At 38.4% G+C, this 18,699-nt stretch overlaps 1 protein-coding gene and 1 long non-coding RNA gene across 2 annotated transcripts in view; both read right to left on the reverse strand.

The window, feature by feature from the left end:
- cntln (centlein, centrosomal protein) overlaps window positions 1-18,699 on the reverse strand; it is a 127,676-nt gene that overhangs the window by 68,049 nt on the left and 40,928 nt on the right. The window contains exons 12-13 of the mRNA XM_077523623.1: window positions 14,939-15,055; window positions 100-200 (exon numbers count right to left, since the gene is read on the reverse strand). Coding sequence (XP_077379749.1) covers window positions 100-200; window positions 14,939-15,055 — 218 coding nt within the window. The remainder of the gene's footprint in view (window positions 1-99; window positions 201-14,938; window positions 15,056-18,699) is intronic.
- LOC144020299 (uncharacterized) lies at window positions 10,220-12,109 on the reverse strand. Its single transcript, XR_013283849.1, has 3 exons — window positions 11,621-12,109; window positions 10,674-10,917; window positions 10,220-10,573 (listed from the first exon to the last, which is right to left on the reverse strand). It is a non-coding gene; the product is annotated as an uncharacterized LOC144020299 (long non-coding RNA).

Below are 18,699 nucleotides of genomic sequence, written 5' to 3' on the forward strand. Positions count from 1 at the left end.
ATGAATTAATTTATCGTTAAGCAAACTGAATCAATTACATTGCTATTGTTTGGGAAATCCCTCAAACGAAATCCAAACAAAAAATGCAAACTGATTCACCTTTGTGTTCTTCAGTGAGACAAAGATGGAGCTCCTTCACCGTGGCCCGATCCATCGCGGCCTGGACTTGCAGCATGTCCAGTTCCTCTTCCAAGCCGGCCCTGGAAAAAATTGACATCAAAACATGCTTTTAAAAAATAATAATAATTATTATTTGACACTGTGTAATGAGAGCAGTTTAAAATTTTCTACAAAATTGTGAACGGCATTTATGTCGCAACATTTGCTATTGTTTCCTTTTGGAATCGCATGCTCCACATTCACCTCCCCACAAAAAAAGATGTCATGAAGAAACTAATTAAATTCAGTTTTATTTACTTACATTGAAATCAAAGTGACAAGTGAGATGAAACACCAAGGTAGGAGGTCGCCGCGAGGCGCGTTTGCGCGCAGCGCACCAGACAATCGACACGGAAAAGTGTGCCCAATTACCACTCCGCAATTAGCTTGATTCCTGCTAAAGGCTAATTACGCGGCGCCGTTCCGGAGACTTTGCACTTTCAAGTTATTATTAGGACACCGAGTGAACGTCGAGCGAGGATACGCGCAAGGCCCCGCTGAGACGAGCGCACCTGAAGAACGCGCACCTCGTATCCCTCCCCTTTGTTGCCGAGCGGAATGGCTGCTAGCAGAGTGGCATTCTACCGTCTGTTAACCTCATTTGCCGAGGAGAAACAAACAAACAAAAACAAAAAAACCCGCATGAGCCACTCCGCGGTGTTAAAGAGGTCACTTGTGTGAGCGGTGAACAATTGCGATCACAATGGCAATTAACTAACGAGACGACTTTAATTTTACGGCAGATGTTTTTCCCTGCCAAATGTCAGGAAAATGACCTGGGGAAAAGTTATAGCCACTGCACAGGGAAGGGAAATAATTAGCTTTTTAGCCCTCACAGTCCAGTAAACGCCTGGCCTAATGGCTGACCGCAGCTTAAATAAGTACACAAATGACTCTCCCTGAGGGGCGGGGGTGAGGAAGCAGATGGATATGTGTCGCTCCTTTATGGATTTTCCTCCATAAATGAACTCGAGTCGATGAGGCACCAGCGCTGCCTCCTGTGTTCCGCCCGTTAATGGGACAAATGAGCTGAAATATGCAGTAAGTGGAAGACGCCTGTTCCAGCTCATGTTTCTCCTTGTATGCACGTCAAAGATGCCGCTGTTATTGATGCCGAAGCCAGAAAATCACATGCAAAACATTCAATTTTGTGAAAGGCTAAGCGTGTTTTCGTGATGAAGGGAGGATTGAATTGCAGATATGGATGTCGTTGGCCCAGATCCTCCAGTTTTAACTTCAAATCTAGAGTTGGAAGCCAAGTGCATTCTTCCCCAGGAATCCTTTCTTAGCATGCTGTGCAACTAATGGATCTAACATGCAACATATTGGGAAATCAATCCAAGGATATCACAGAAGCCACAAAGGGTATGATGCAAGCACGTGAGTAAATCTTGAGTATTTCTTGATGTTTGATTACTGCAGACGTCCAGTTTGAACACAAAAAATTCCCCATGCAGGTTTTGTGGAATTCTGCACCACCCACCACCTTTTTCCCAACTCTTAATGGTAATGAAAACCGTACTTTGCATTGGGCCCAATGTACGTTGAGGGGCTGGGTTGAGCAGTGGCTAATCTGCAGGAGGACATCGTCGTGAACGCGAGTTATTTTGCTTCTCTTAAAATAATTTTCCGTTTGAAACTAACGGCTGTACTTTGGCCCTGGGGTGCTAGCTTCAATGCAGTATATACACTTGTTGTATCCTTGACATACTTTCACACAGAGATCCAGAAAAATAAATAAATAAATAAATAACAACCACATCAGAGCAGGAAAGAACATCTTGCCTTGCCTTTCACAACCGAACCCAGGGAAAGTGAGTATTGCCACAACGCCATGTGTGTGTGTGTGTGTGTGTGTGTGTGTGTGTGTGTGTGTGTGTGTGTGTGTGCGTTTTTCCACTTGGTGAGAAAAGTGAGCGTACGATGACGATTTTGTACAAAGCTATCATCCGGCGGATCAGTAAAAAGGAGGATAAAGCAGATCCTCCGCCTTTTTCTCTATTTATGTTTAATTCTGTTAATTTTGCTGAAAAACTCACATAGTCGTGGTTTTTTGTTCTCTTCCTAAGATGCCACCAGTTCCCTGTAAAAAATAGGAAAGTAGTACTGTATAGTAATTGGTGACTAGCAAGTATCTTGAGGTTACACATCTGGACTAAGTTGTTCACTATTCAAGAATTCCTCTTGTGAATTTTTTCCCCCACAATGAAACCTGTCCTCAGCTTTCCATTGAAAAACTCACCTATTAGCATGGATGTTGCTCTTTCTATAACACTCTAAGCCACAAGATGGTGCCAAAAACTTCACTAATAGGAATGTAAAAATTGGCATTAAGGAAGTTTGGTGAAGTGATACATCTCAAACGAGAGATCTTTGTATGACGGGGAGGTTCACCCTGGGTTGTCAGAGGACGTTTCAGAGAGCCTTTTCTGCATAGTGCATGCAGAAAGTTCAACCTAAGACACGCTTACGACCGCCCCCCTCATTTGAATAACATTTCACGACACATTTCATGCTGACAGCATCTGCAGCACGAAGTAAATGAGAGTGGAGCTTTTTTTTTTAATTTATTGATATTTAATTCTAATATATATTTATATTTGTGTCCACATTTATTTATTTTATCTTATTTTTGTATCTATATTTATTTATTTTATTTATTAAAATATATCTAATATTTTTTTTGTTTTTATTTCCATTTATATTATTTTTGTTTATTTAATTTTTGAATTATACTTTTTATATGTGTTTTTATTTTCACTTTTTTTTAATTGGTTTATTTATTCATTTATTTGGACTTTTTTTTTTTTTGTATTCCATACATATATATTGATTTACACTGGAAAAATACCAGTCAGTTTTTATTTATTTATTTTTTTTTAATTGATTTACACTGGAAAAATACCAGTAAGTGTTTTTTTTTTTTTTAAATCCAATAAAAAAAAAATTTTTTTTAAAAACTGTCACATAGGAGTACAAATTGTAGCCCTACAAGATACATCGGTGCAGTTCTTACCTTGAATGGCTATACTGGACTCCTGTACCACTACGTCTTCAAAGGGCAACAACAAATCGGAAGATTTACAAGCAAGAACAGATTTTTTTGCTGAAACCAAACTAAAGGCACCAGCCAGATGCAAGCGGATGCTTGGTGATGTGGTCGACACTTGTAGTGTCTGTGTTCCAAGCTGCTCTTTTGGCCCCATTTTTGAAAAAAAAAAAAAAAAAATCTCCCTCTTGTGGAGCGCTAGAACTTTAGCCCAGAGCAATACCCTGCGTGTCATTTGATCTCAAGTCTACCGATGCTGCACCACGCACACACCACCAGTTTCGATCCGCAAGGGGTGTGCAGCGAGCACATCCTTGCCGCATCCTTCGCAGCCATTGTGCTCGCGCCTGGAAGAGCACAACAGAGCACTTGCTCGGAACACAAGAATTCACAAGGAATCAAGGGAAGAAAGTGGAAGGACCTCTGGCATTTCCATTGTTGGAAAAAATAATCTTGTTTGGAGGGCTGTTGGGGGATAGCCCTGTAGTCAAACTTCAGCTAGAGGGCTGCTTGTTCTTGGAGGGTCTCCAGTGGCTGAAATGGGGAGTTCATAGCCCGGCGCTGTATTTTAGATGAGGGGAATGGAAAGCCACTTTCACAATGCCGATAAAAGTCACTTTTTTTTTTTGTGGTGATGTTCTTCTTGTATAAACTGCACAGACATGGATTTAATTCGATTTGGTCATTTCCAATCTCCAGATCTGCAACAAAGATGTTCTGCAGTGACAAGTTAAACACATGACATTCACTTCTTCCCCATAATTGTTGTTGAAAATAGGCCAGGCAAGAATTTCATCCGGCACGTCATCATGCAACTCCGAATCAGACTTCAGGATGATGAAGGTCCACTTTTTTTTTTTTTTTTTTTTAATGCATATGCATGTTGATATTTTCAGGTGTCCAACTAAAACTGCAGAGAATATTGACGTTTTTAAGAGGAGGCTTAAGACTTACTTTTTTAGTTTGGCAGTTGATTGATTTTTTTTTTATCCACTTTTATTTATTTCACTATTTTAATCTATTTTGTTTTGTAGCTTTGTTTTTATTTATTTATTTTTTTCTATAGTGTTTAACTGTTTTCTTTTAGTGTTTAAATGTTTTTTATTTGGTAGTTATTAAATTTTTAGCTCCAGTGTTTCCTCATGGGGGAGCCTCCACAGTGGAAATATCTCCTCCTGGGTGCCTTTCCTTACAGGGTACTTCTGTGCCCCGCCATGTTGTTATTGTTTTTTTTTTTTTTTTTTTACACCTTTTATTATATTATGGATGTCCAGCACTTTGAGTTGCATTTTGAATGTATGAAAGGTGCTATATAAATAAAGTAAAGTAAAGTTGATTGATTGATTGATAAAACAAATCAATATTTAACCAAGCATCTTTCCAAGGAGTGAATTAGATTTCTGAATGTGATTTCATTGAAATAAGTGCATTATTTATGTTGTAATTTATTTTTGCTTTGAGAGTCCCTAACATCGTATGGCAACACTGAAGCATGCATTATAATTACAGAGTGCAAAGCAAATTCCCCCCCCCAAAATAATTAATTTCCCAAATAATTAATGAAGGGGAAAATCCTTAGTAGTCTGATTTTAAAACATGCATAAAACATTCTGTTTGTGCGAGCAAAATTTGTCCCTCCTCCAACTCTGCCTGGGGTCCGAAGGGGGTGGGGGGCAAAAGACACTCATTACTTGTATTACCTTTTAGCAAATCAAGATGAAACGAGCAGAAAGACGAGGAACATGGTGGTAAACTTTATTAAACTTAATTAGAGTCAACGTCGCTCACTGGGGAGGTTCATGTCTGTAATGGTCACCGTGTAAAGGATCTCACACTGCTGCTGCTGCTGCTGCAGCAGTGCAAATGATCTCAAAGGCTTTTTTTTTTTCCCCCCTCGCCAGTAAACGCTGGCTAATTTATGCTTTGATGTTGTCTGAGTGCAGCATCTTAAGTCTGAGGGCGCACTGCATGTGTTTACTCTACTTATGAGGCCTAAATAATCCCTGCCTCTTTTTACCAACAAACCTTTTACAACAATTAACAAGCACGGACACCGAGTGGAGAAAGGCGCATAATGAGGCAGATAAAAGGATCCCACTGCGGGTTTTTTCCAAGCCCACACTGCCTCTTACTTTCTTACCAGTCAACCGCGAGGACATCTCAATCAAAAAAAATAAATAAAATGTAGAACCATTGTTGTATAATTTGACAAAAACCTGGCCTTTTGCCTCTAAGTTGCTAATAGAGCATGTTGAAATCAAACATTCTTGCACCATAATCATCTACCCACTTTACTGTACTGTAGTTTGACATTCTTACCTGTCAAATAATATATATATATATATAAAAAAAAAATCTCACGTTAAAATGATACACTTTATAAACAGTCTTTCAGAATGAGGGCATGATAAAAGTGTAAATGCGTTTTCTCTTAAAATAAATATGTAACCTCTCATAACATGTTACAATATCAGCTAGTTAGTTAGCGGCTAGCTAGTCTCTTGAGTGGGGACACCCGTGATGATAGTTGTAGTTTGTGACTGGAATTTAACAATAGTGTTGCGCCGATATTGATACTGCACTAAAACGCTGGCACCGGTATCGGCGAGTACTAACAAATAACGGTACGATGCCATTTACCGATACTAGCATAGAGATTTTAATGCACACTCACTGATGTGTGATCACAGGTGTTGGGTGCATGCATTTCCTGTTTCACCAAGTTTTTTAAGCAGTGCCTGACCAAGATAGAAATGATTTCACATCCAAGTGAGTATGCCGTTCTTTAGAATAAAAAAACAAAACAAAACATGTTTTTTCCCCATATGGTATGGTATCGGTACGATATTGACATTGGCCAATATGGCACAGCCAGGTATCGGAATCGGAAGCCAAAAAACTAGTATCGTAAATGTACATGTTGAGCACAATCAGGATTCTGAGCATAATTACATTTCATTGATCGACTATTACAAACAAAAATGTAACAAATGTTTTTATTAATGATACACTTTCACAACACTCGAAAATACTGTTAAGGGCCATATTTTTTGGTCGTTTAACAAATTATTTGCAAAAAAAGCAAACAACAGAATGACAAATGACGATTATTGAGAGTTAATCAATTTTCAGTACACCACACTCTAAGAACAGTAAGAAGAGAGAGATATTGGAAATTCCACAGTTTTAACATGGACTAATATATTAAAAATCTTACCAGGCTTAAAGAGGAAGTAACCCCCCAAAAAAATGTTTTTGACAATGTGTCTAAATATGGTATGCTGGTTAATATTGCGTGAGTAGAATTGTTAATGAGTTAAGCAGCAAAATCATGACATCACAGTTGCTCAGGTCTCAGGTAACAACCAATCACAGCGCATCTTCAGAAAATAGGTGAGCTGTGATTGGTTGTTGCCTGAGCCCTGAGCAACATTGACGTCATCTTCAGTCGACAGCAAGTGGCAAAATGGCCGCCCCCTGAGATGGATAAAAACGCCTGGACTTTGCTTCATAACTCATATCCCACTAGTGAGGTCACATATATTATTGTTAACAAATGTTTAATGTTGACTTTAAGAACTCGCTAGTACTGTCCACTGAGAAGGAAATCTTTTAATAGTAGATCAACTACATTGGAATTACATTTTGCGCAGTCCAAACACGTAAGGGTCCTCATTGTGGTGGAAAAGTTTGTGAGGTCGAAATGCATCTTATTTTAGTCACTGGTCAGACTGAAAGTCAATTAAAGCACACTTTTCACCTCCTCACCCAACCTTGAATTGCAGCGCAAATATTACAGGAGGAGCTAACCTTCACTTCGCTCTGCGAGGGAGCCACTGTGCAGGAGTTAACCCAGCTGTACTCACAGAGCCAAAGAGTCATTTTGGACCTCTGGAAGGTGTTTTACAAGCGTTGTTTGCGGAAGAGGTGATCTGGAGCATCTGCGCGTTACGTCCCATGACAAAGAAGGCTACGAAAACAAAAAGACGAATGGACCCATGAACACCACCGGCATTTTAAGCTTTTAAATGGGTCTTCATTTGGTCCTAAATTCTCAACTAGCGGGAGTTAATTAGCCATTAGTAGATTATTGCCCGACACTTGCACAGCATAACCTTCACAAGCGTAATCATCATCACACGGTCAACGGAGGAGCAAGCTGTGACGACTTGCCCCGCGAGTTATACTTCCTGGAAATTGGGCTGTTTGTGCTTTATGATGGATGTACTTTTGCAAAGACAGATGTGTTTAGTAATCTTACTTTGTTCCTATGGTAGCGACAGAACCCAAATTTGTACCTAAGTAGGACCGTGTTGTAGTCTGGCAGACCTCAAATGCTGGGTCGTGACCCAGGACATTTGGTACCAGGCCACAGAGATAGATTCAAACTAGGGGTGGTTTATTATTATTAATTCAATCTCTGGTGTAATAACCGTATTTATTGATTGATTTTTTATTTATTTACTTATTTATTTTATTATTATTATTATTATCAATATTATTATTATTGTTATTATTATTATTATTGTTATTATTAATTCAATCTCTGGTGTAATAACCTGATTTATTGATTGAATTTGTATTTATTATTATTTATTATTATTTATTATTATTTATTATTATTTATTATCATCATCATCATCTCTGGTATAATAACCTTATTTATTGATTGATTGAATTATTTTTTATCTTATTATCTGTTCTCATTGCTGCTGGACATGTAAATTTCCCAGAGGGAGCCATCCCAAAGGGATCAATAAAGTCAAGTCTAAGTCTAAGTCTAAGTTAGGCAATTAAAAAATTTTTAATCGCATGACTTCAAAATTAACTCACGATTAATCTGTTGTAAAGGTACAATAAAATATTTTTTTTACATTTTATTACTATTGTTAACATAAGTGGAAAAAATGTTAAACTGATATAAATATGGTTGCATCTTTTAGTCATTGATAGTTAATTCAGAATATTTCACAACATTGAATTAAAATTAAAAAGATGTACTGTAAAAAAAAAACGAGTGTGATATTGATTTGTGTTGGTCATTTTTTCCGCCACTAGATGGCATAATTGCATTTGTAAGACTTTGGTGGCAGCTCAGTGCATGTTTCTTTTCATATTAAGAGCTAGCTTATCTTGTAACTTGTCAAATTCCGCACATTTTTAAAATTGTCAAATACAACTTGACCCGAGTCTCCACAAATACATTATTATTACAATTTTTACCGCTAAATTTAGGCTTTCCAAGTAAGGGGCAGTCAATCACGTAAAAAAAAAAATAAAAATAGTGGCATTAAAGCCCCAGTGTGTAGCTCACGACCGCCATCTATCGGTCAAACAAGATAATGCAATGATTTTAAGCACACGAACTACGGCGTCCCAGAGAGACCCTACTTCAACAGCCTACCACCAATTTCACCGGAACAGAACGCAAACAACTTCTGGTATTCCCTCGAGTGATGACGTAAGTGAATTGCATTTGTTAGACATACTGTACAGATCCCTAATAATTGTGATTTAGTCATTTAATTTCAGAATTAATATTTTTGTCGGCATTGTTTGGAAATACTGTACGTCAGCTAATGATAATGGCTATCTATGTTCATATTTGTTAGTGTAACTAAACCATGCAACAGAGAACACACAGTTATGTTATACGTTTTATAGACATGTGGACCATCTCAAAGGGGGCGAGAGAGACGACGAGGAAGAGAACGCGGTGCCTCGTAACGTACAATTATGTCATCATGGAAAAATAATTCCATTCGAGCATGCATGTGAATGGCTCAAAACATACCTTTGCTTGGAATATGTGGTATTTAGATTACATAGTTTGCTGATATGTTTAGTATATCGTGCAAAAATAATGGTGTTAACTGAACGACACATCTGCAACTCAGACTCGTAACCCCCCCGTGTCTTGTTGCTACTAACCACTCAGAAAAGTGCTGCTTACAAAAACATTTGAAACCCTTTACTCAGATATCGATTTGTCACCATGTTGAACAATTTTACCTAATAAATATCACTAAGCAACTTAATTAGTTTTGATTGAAGATACAACAGCTTCCTTGTACTTCGATGTGCAGGAATTTACATGGCTTTCACAAATAGTCTTGCTCATGTAATAATGTACTTCATTGGCTCAGTGACTTTCAGTTCATTGTTTGGTACCTCATCTGACATACAATTGTTACCTTCTTGCAGAGACTCGTACAGGAAATGACCATGGAGGAACATGAAGATATCCAAGTCCAGCTGATAGACTGACACCAAGAAATACTTTTTGACACATCAGCACCACCATGATTTCCTGTACCTGGATCCCACATCAGCACCACCATGATTTCCTGTACCTGGATCCCACATCAGCACCACCATGATTTCCTGTACCTGGATCCCAGACTGCAGCACCTTGGTGGACTTGTAGCAAATAAGTGACACTTTCCCAGATCCTTGAGGACAATACAAAGGTTTTTTACCTGGCATATAATTAGTCCATGTCTGACACTTGTTGTTGTAGTTTGTATAACTTGTATATTGTTGTTGTGTGTTAATTTGTACATTTTGAATAACTAAAAAAATACTATTTCCTTTGGCGTCAACATGCAGTGTTCATTCGACACCTAACCTAACACTATTTTACATGACCAGAAATGTAAAACATCAAAAGCCTGGAGAATTATTATAAATGCTTGCAATGACAAGGAATTCTTCATTGGCCAATGAATGTAAGGTACAGTACATGAAAATGAATGAATAAAATAAAGTAAAATAAAAGTCTACATGAAATGAACATATTAACTAAAAAAAAAAAAAAAATGCTGTTAGAATATAATGAGCTACATGAATTGCAGTTGTTCCAGAATTTTACCAATACGCTGTGCATTTCAAAATATGGAAAATAGACATACAGGTTTGGGCCAAAAGTAGTGTTACAGAGCAGGTATGTGTTGTACACAGCTAAAATATCTGATTAACTCAATACCATGATGGTTTTTTTTGTGTGTGTGTGTGTGTGTGTGTGTGTGTGTGTGCTGACATTGCCCCCCATTAACATTGCAACATTCCTCAAACTCTCCCGAACACAGTATGATCTGTAACACTACTTTTCGCCTACTCTATGATGTTATTGGGGCAAAATTAAGGAAGGCTTGTCCATTGATTGTGTGAACAGACTGCAGTAAAAATGAAGTCACTTCAATGTTTGCTGGTTTTATTAAGTTTGACATGCTCCTTGACTGCACAAGTACATGTTATGGAGTGAGGGCATGTTCCCACCAACGATGATATCATATTCTTCAAAGGCTTGCTGAGGAAAGTGAGGGAGGAGTCACTCCATGGCTTCAGACACCTGGTCAGCAGGTCCTGTGTAAAACAAGTGGTGCTTGTACATGTGACCATTCCGTATTGCTTCACACAAAAAGTTCATGTAGTGTGCAATGCCGTCCATATGTAAATGACATACCAAGACGTCGGCTGACTTCAGTTTGTTGCAGCTCAGATATGGTAGGTGGAGATACTGGTGGTACAACACCGAAGCCTTCTGGGGTCCTCCATTCAAGTGTCCTCATTCGGGGCATTCCAATATGGCTGCTGACTCTCCCCTTGATATTTTTTTTTCTTGCAGGTCGGTGATGTATTTAAACGGTGCATGAATGCTTGTATACATCAGAATATGGTTCTGGAACCCCTCAAGTTTGGCTGTTGATCTAGTGTGACACAAACAAAAACACAATTATAAAATAAAATAGAATAATTGATGATACTACTATATGTCACCAACTTTCCAACAAAGCCCCCAAAATAGAGGTAAGATCTTTAGTTTTTGGGCCCAAAACATTGTATTAGCTAGATAAAAGTAACTTGACTGCATACTGCATAGAATATGCAAAGGCTGCTTGCTTGTCGAATTTCCGTGGAAAACGTGGCAGCCTGTAAATTCTTGTGCACCCAATTACACAATGGACCAGTACACACTTGAGTGAGAGAGTTCAGACTCTAGCAGTGCTTACGGTACAGCCAGCATTTAAGTCCAGAAAGTTATTCCCTGCCGAAAATTAATTTCGAGAACCCTATTTTCACCAACCACAACGAAAATAATTTTCAACTCCTCCACTAATACAGTATGCTTTAGATTCTCTATTGAAGTTATGGGCAAATATACCTCCGAAATCACAGTTACATTACATTACACAATAACTTGCGCATTTACTCTAAATATAACGTGCCAGCGGGAATCTTTTTTTTTTTTCAAAGCAAGTAGCTACATAACGAAATCGTTCGAGTGGTGCGGAGTTGCTAATCAACAGATACAGTGATCGTAAAACAAAGGTACGAACATCGTATTAATTAGTACGGAGTATACTTTTTCTCTCGCTCTCAAAACGTAAACACAAATGTACTCTTACTTACCGGTCAAGTAGAAAGCAGTCGAAGGCACCGGCACGTCCCAAACCTAGTCTGTTCCTCATTTCTCTCCATCTGGCAAATGCGGCTACAATATAAACTCTTGTTTTGTCGCGCTGAAATAAAATAAATTCCCAAAGTAAGTGTGATGCTTGATAATGCTCTCTTCGGGGACCGGAAACTCTTCTTCTTCGTGGACATGCGGTCGCCATACAAACCGGAAGTGCGTTCCAAAAACGCGTTAAGAAATGGAGCGCTGAAATTTGTCTTTGACGGCACCCGTAGCAGAAAGATGGCGGCGAAACATGGCAGACACTAGCAGGCGAGGCGCGGACATGTAAGATAATTTGCGATTTCTAGACTAACCGTTATATTTTAAAAAAGTACGTTTATGCGATACAACATATCTTTTTACATACTACTAACACAAACAATTGTTTTTTTTTTCCGAATGATTTATTATTTCACCACTAGATGCCACTGTATAATACTGAGTGTACCTTTAAAGGAACTTTAAATTAACTCAAAATTATCACACTAATTTTGACACCTCTGATTAAAATTAAAATAATGACAGTTGTTGGTTTGTTTTATCTTAACATCCTGATCATGAACGTCCGTCAAAACCCGTCCTTGGTGATTAGTTTCCGAACGGGAAGACTCATCAGCACTGAGGACCGACTGTACTTGGACATGACCAACCCAAGACACTGTGACTTCTGACCACAATTAAGAGTTTCATCCCGCCAACCAGAAGCTTCTGGTGATCAAATGTAACCTGACGTTGTAACTGGGCTGACCTGTGTGAGGCTGTGATGTGAAAAGTAAAGTGTAGCTGGTCAGGGGCACATGAAGGGGATCAACACTAAGCCCCGAGGACAGGCAAGTTCCACCGTCAGGGAAAAAAAAAAAAAAAAAAAGAGGCCGGGCACTTGTCATCCCTCGTGGTTTTCCCCCTCGCAGGTCAGTTTCAAGGACCCTGCGTGTAGTGGGTTTGCCCCTTCCAAGCACTGACCCCCCCATCCCCCCCCCCCCCCATTTCCCCCAGACCATCCAGCGAACTGCTCAGTTCCAGGCAGGCAGGCTGGCGGATGGACATCCCTTAACAGGCAGCATCAGCGGCACTCGGGCTACTAGCCTGTAATTAACTCAGACAGCTCAGGCTTGGAGAGAGGCAGCCGGGCTATATCATAATGAGCTCAGCTGGGATTAGGAGGACAGGGCAGGGGGGTGAGCGGAGGGGAAGCGTGAGGGAGGTACCACAATTCTGGCCTCAACCTACACCGCGGCATCGCGGAGGGCCAGGGGGAGCCAACCGGGAAAGACGAGGCGGAAAAGTGAAGAGGAAAGAAAGCGCAGAGAGGATGGAGGAGGTGAGGAAAGGTGAAGGCCGGGGGAGACGGGAGGAGCCAAGACGATGGCTTCAGGCCAAGCTTTGTGTGGAGCGTCACGAAGGGTCACCGGTAGCGCTGCACTTACAAGAGCTTCTCCAGATCAAACAAGACAATGGTTACACTACAAAAAACACACAAAAGGAGGGAAGAAAACCAAAACGAAGAGAATGGTACTTAAAGGAACACAAGACTTGTGAAAAACTAACCAGCGATTTTGTGAAATGGTTAATCGATTTTCGACTCTCGATTCACACAATTTTCATTTCAAAATTATTTGATTGGCAAATGATTTCTGCTTCAATTTACAGATATGCACAAGATTGTCATGATCTACTCCAGTCTGCTTTGCAAGACAAAATGACAAATAGAGACATTAAAGTGTCTTTTTTTTTTGTTTAAACATTTTTTAATTTTGTATTCTAAGTGCCCTTTTCGACAAAAACAGCATGTGGGCTACAACTGCCTTTTCCCCTTCTTCTTCTTCATTTCTAATTTAAATAAAATTGATTTTTGGATATTAATATCTATTCGATTCGATTCATAAATGAGAATCTCGATTCTTTTATGAATCGAATTTTTGGCACACCCCTATTCATTGTATTAAACAAGTGAAATCTTTTTTTTTTTTTTCCTGTGTATGCGTGCGTGCGTTTGCGTGCGCGTGTGTGCGTGCGTTTGCGTGAAAAATATATATAAATTTATACTCATTAATTCACCTAAAGCCTTATAAAAATCCCATTACCCTTCACCTTAACCAGATACTTCAGAGTCTCGCCAGAGTCGTGAGGTTCAAATGGTCAGGAGACCAGAGAAAAGGTCAGAAAAGATCAAAAGAAAAGAAGGATGAATCAAAGTGAAATCCAGCACGGACCAAACACTTCCTGCCTTCCCCATGGTTACAAAAACAAGGTCTTACGCCAACCTCAGAAGCCTCCAAATTCCAACAAATTAACGAGATCTCAATAGACCAGAGGAAAAACTAAAGAGAGGAAGGAAGGAAGGATCGATGAGGCAGAGTGAGATCCATAGAAACCAGTACATCCAGTCCATCAAAGTGGAAGTGGAAACAAGTGAAATCATTTTGCTTGGCACACTTTATAATCTCACAAAATGGTTTACTGTACGAGATGACCATCTTGTAATTGCAAAAAAAAATAAAAATTGTTTCATAATAGACAACAACAATAGACAATGATCTTCACTTTTTCAAAATATGACACTGTACTTGGGGTATTCTGTTTATGTCTGAGTTCTGTTCATACAGCGGAAAATGGAGATGTAACCCAAATGAACACATGCCGGAGTGTTGTGTTGTCATATATAACAAACAGAACATAACACAGTAGTAAAGTCATGATTAGGTAAGTATTTTGGTATAAACCCTACCAAAAATAAATAAATAGACGAAATAATTACTAAGGCTAATATTTTAGAGCCATCCGATATTACCAATTGTGGTCGAAAGAGAAGAAAAAAACCCGTTATAATTCAACTGGATCATCCGTGTGGGTGGCTGAACCGAGTTGAAGAGCAATCTGCTGGTTCGTTGTGATGCATTCGTGTTTGGATGGCATTTTTTTTTTAGTTGTTCAAAAAGAAAATCACATTCACAATTTTCCAAGGTTCATCAACTGATTCGTAGCGGATAAAGTGAACTATAGGTGTGAAAACACCCTCGGTGAGACCACGTCATTTGTATCCGCTGCACTTTCATGTGTGAATATTTGGGTGGCCAATTTAACAAATGAGGAGAGTCTAATGATTTTACTCTGACCCCCGCTGCTGGGTAATGATGTGACGGACTGAGGGGATGCTGTGAAGTTGGGAAGGTCACAGTGAAAAAAAAAAAAAAAAAAAAAAAAATTTGTAAATGTGTCAGGTGGTGCAGATAAGACAGAAAAGTGTGTCAAGTACTTAGAAAGTGACTTACTTTTCAAGAGTGAGTTTCCGGGTGAGGTTTTTGAAGTAGGCAAGTTCGTTCCACACGGCATCGCTGTTCTCTTGTCGTAGCTGCCAGGGCTCGGCGCGCGGCATCCTCCCATGTGGCCTGAAGTCGAAAGACACTTATCAAGTAATCAATCGATTATGGGATACACCCCTAAGTTCCTCCCTGGAATTTTAAGTCCTGTATATACACCATTTATTTAATTCCAATGAAGACATTTGGGATTCATTACAGTTGAGCATTAAAAAATGATGGTCCAATAGTTATAGACCTCATTTGGAGCAAGGTTATTTTAGTTAACTAAAACTAACAAAAAAACTAAAACGAAAATTAAAAAAACAATTTCGGTAAAATAAAATAAAATCAAAAATGCCGTTTAAAAAACGAAAACTATCTCAAACTACATTTTATGTTTACCAAAACTAACTATAATTAGAGCAAAAACGTCCTTCGTTTTAGTCTTAGGCTGAGACGACGAGGATGATTTTAAATGTGATTTTAACTCTTTCACTCCCAGCCATTTTCACAGAAGCAATCCTGTTCGCTCCCGTCTGTTTTACTGGATTTTGACTGATTTTGCAAGGCCCACAGAAAATTGTGTTCTACTGCTAGAAAAGCATGGAACCTATCAAAAGAAAGATTAAAGTCTCTTCTTTCATCAGGAAGAAAAAGTATGTTTCTGTTTCCGTTTTGCAGCAATTAGCATTAGAAGAGAGCTAAGTTTCATCAGTTTTCATAAATCTATTTAAAATTCTTAGTAATTTAACTTTTTTTCTACACGGCCCTGGTTGATCTCCTTTGCTCTGCTGCCACCTGCTGGCCGTTTGTGTAATAACTACCATTTCTGCAACCGTTTTTTGCAGTTGAGAGGCTGCATCAAAGCCTTCTGTATGCACTAGCATTAAAAAAAACAAACAAAAAAAAAAACAGGTATAAATACGTCTTTGGGACACTTAAAACATAAAAAAAACAAAACGTGTTTACATGTTATTGAGAGCAAATGAGTTAAATAGATTTATTTTGTTACTAACCGGAATAAGGACGTTTGAAAGTGTGTCACGCAGAAGTGTGCAGCAGCCAATAGAAAAGCACCTTGAGATGACGTCGCTCCCGTGGTGTTTTTTAAAATATTGTGCACAAGTAATACACATTTAAAAAAAAAAAAAAACCTGAAAATAATACTGAAACTAAGTAAAGCTAAACTGAAACGAAACATTTATTAAACAACTGAAACTAATCAAAATTCACAGTACCACCCTGAAAACTAATTAAAACTAAATACATTTAAAAAAAACAAAACTCAAAACCAAATCAAAACTAACTAAAATAAAAAAAATTCCAAACTATAATAACTCTGATTTGGAGTCCAACCGTTTTTCTTCCCCCAGAAACTATACCTCAAAAGTCAAACATGATACACAAAAAATGTCATCGCTTAAGGAATAAGTTTAAAATAGTTGATACATTCCCGATCCATGAGAATGTTAGAAATTAGTATCTTCTTTAAATTACTGCCTATAGAGTGACATTAGTCCTTTTTTTTATATATATATTAAAACAATTCGGAAGTTATCCACATTTGTGGAATGGATTGCATTAAACTGTCTTCCCAGAAGAGCAGAAGCTATTACACAGTTATTAAAAGAGAGGAAGTGCCATATCGTCTACTTTTTACTTCCTGTAGGTGCAATGGCAAACTGTCTCCGTTAATTTGTTGCATTATACATAGAGCAAGGCTTATGGAACGCGGAGAATATACATATGAAAAGCGAGCATTACACTATAGGGATAATGGCCGGTATCGCACATTTCCTCGCCGCCTTTGGCCAATTCGCAAGGGGGTAAACGAGGCCCTTCGTCGCACTCTGTTTTCGTTATCCTGCCCGGTTTCGCCGTATTCAAATGAGCAGCCTCGACTTTCACATTTTAGTGGCAATTCATGTAGCCACCCATGCATTTGTTCGCCGCCTTGCACCGCCACGTAACGCAGCATTCCCTGTGCGCCTTTGAACATTTAAATAATGGCGTTCGTGCACGCATGCAAACAAGGGTTTTCAAATGTACACCTCACTTATAAATACTTAATGACACTTTGTGTTTTGTCTTTCAGTAGCTGGCTCCAACGCTGAACTGACACAAACGAGCACACACGGTTCCCCAATCAGTCTTCAGCTGCCTGAAGTATTCAATTCCAATTAGCCTTTCATTTGCAAACTAAAATGGCTTTTAGGGTGGAATTTGCAGATCGGAAAGGAGAACGGGATTTTCGTGCCCTCGCAAGCAACTCTCCGACCACAAACGCGCGCACTCGGCTTTCTCGTTCCCACCTAATCGATGCCGGTACAAGTGCTGAAAGTGGACACTGGGGTCTGGAAATTTCAATTGTCATGCAAGACTTCAGCGTTTGTCACAAGAGGTCAAGCTCAGGGAAAAGGTCAAAGACCTCTCAGCGTGTGGTTAGCTTTTTCTTTGGCTTTTTGAAACACGATTTCAAAAGAAGGGTCAAGTGGCAACTAGAGAGTCTTGAGATGGGGAATTCAAAGTTATCGTTAGCTGTAAGCGCTAATAATCAAATTGATCTAAAAAAAAAAAAAAAAAAAGAGAAAAGAAAATTAGAAAACATTCCTGTCAATCAATAGCGATAGTTTTATTTGTATTTTTCTTTAATGAACTACTGAAATATACTGTTTCCATGTTGATTCAAACTTATTGAAATGCAACTATATTGGAAATCTGATAGCCAGCAATTGGCCATTTACTAAACATGTCGATTCTTAGGTTAATGGTTTGTATATTTTACGCTGTTAACGGTTGTGTGACAGTTATTGTAAAAAAATAAAATAAAAATGGCATGTACAGTTATTCAAGTTTTATGATGGTGACAGTCTGACCGGGCAATTGATTATTTACATAATTATTTTCAATTGTGAAGTTGCTCCAGCATCCACGATGCTTAATAGGGGTGTTAAAAAAAAAAAAAATCGATATTACATCGCGCAATTCTCGAATCGATTCAATAAGCAGCTGAATCGATTTTTAAACATCCATATTGATGGAAGAATATTCAACAAAAAATCTTACTTAGGGTTAGTGTTTACACCTTAAAGGGATACTTCACTTATTTAGCTTATAGCAATAAAAAGTTAATATTTTGTCTATAATTAATTTGATATTTTCATTATTTTTTTACGTACAATTAGTACCTTTAAAAACACATTTTGCAACTTGCTGTCGACTGAAAATGACATCACAAGCGCTCAGGTAACCAATCACAGCTCACCTGTGTTCTAGGTTTGGTCACGTGACATTCACAAGCTGAGCTGTGATTGGTTACCTGAGCCCTTGTGATGTCATTTTCAGTCGACAGCAAGTTGCAAAATGTGTTTTTAAAAGGTACTAATTGTACATGAAAAATGATGAAAATAGCAAATTTATTATAGGCAAAATATTAATGTTTGACTGCCAAAAATGGCTAAATAAGTAAAGTATCCCTTTAAGCATGGAAGAAAGTTATATTAATGTAACATTAAGCCTTAATATTTTATTTCAATGCTGTTCAACCAAAATAACCAGATTACAACCTGTTTGTTAAATACAGTGGCTCACAGTTTTAAGATAAATAAATAATACATTTTTATACAAATCTTACAGTCCTACTTGTACAAGTTTACTGATTAGTATTTTCTAAATTTGAGTAAAAAACATCACAACATTCGTCTTATAAATTCGTAACGGGATTAATCGGT

This window comes from Festucalex cinctus, chromosome 6, assembly GCF_051991245.1.
Source record: "Festucalex cinctus isolate MCC-2025b chromosome 6, RoL_Fcin_1.0, whole genome shotgun sequence".
Classification (NCBI taxonomy): Eukaryota; Metazoa; Chordata; class Actinopteri; order Syngnathiformes; family Syngnathidae; genus Festucalex; species Festucalex cinctus.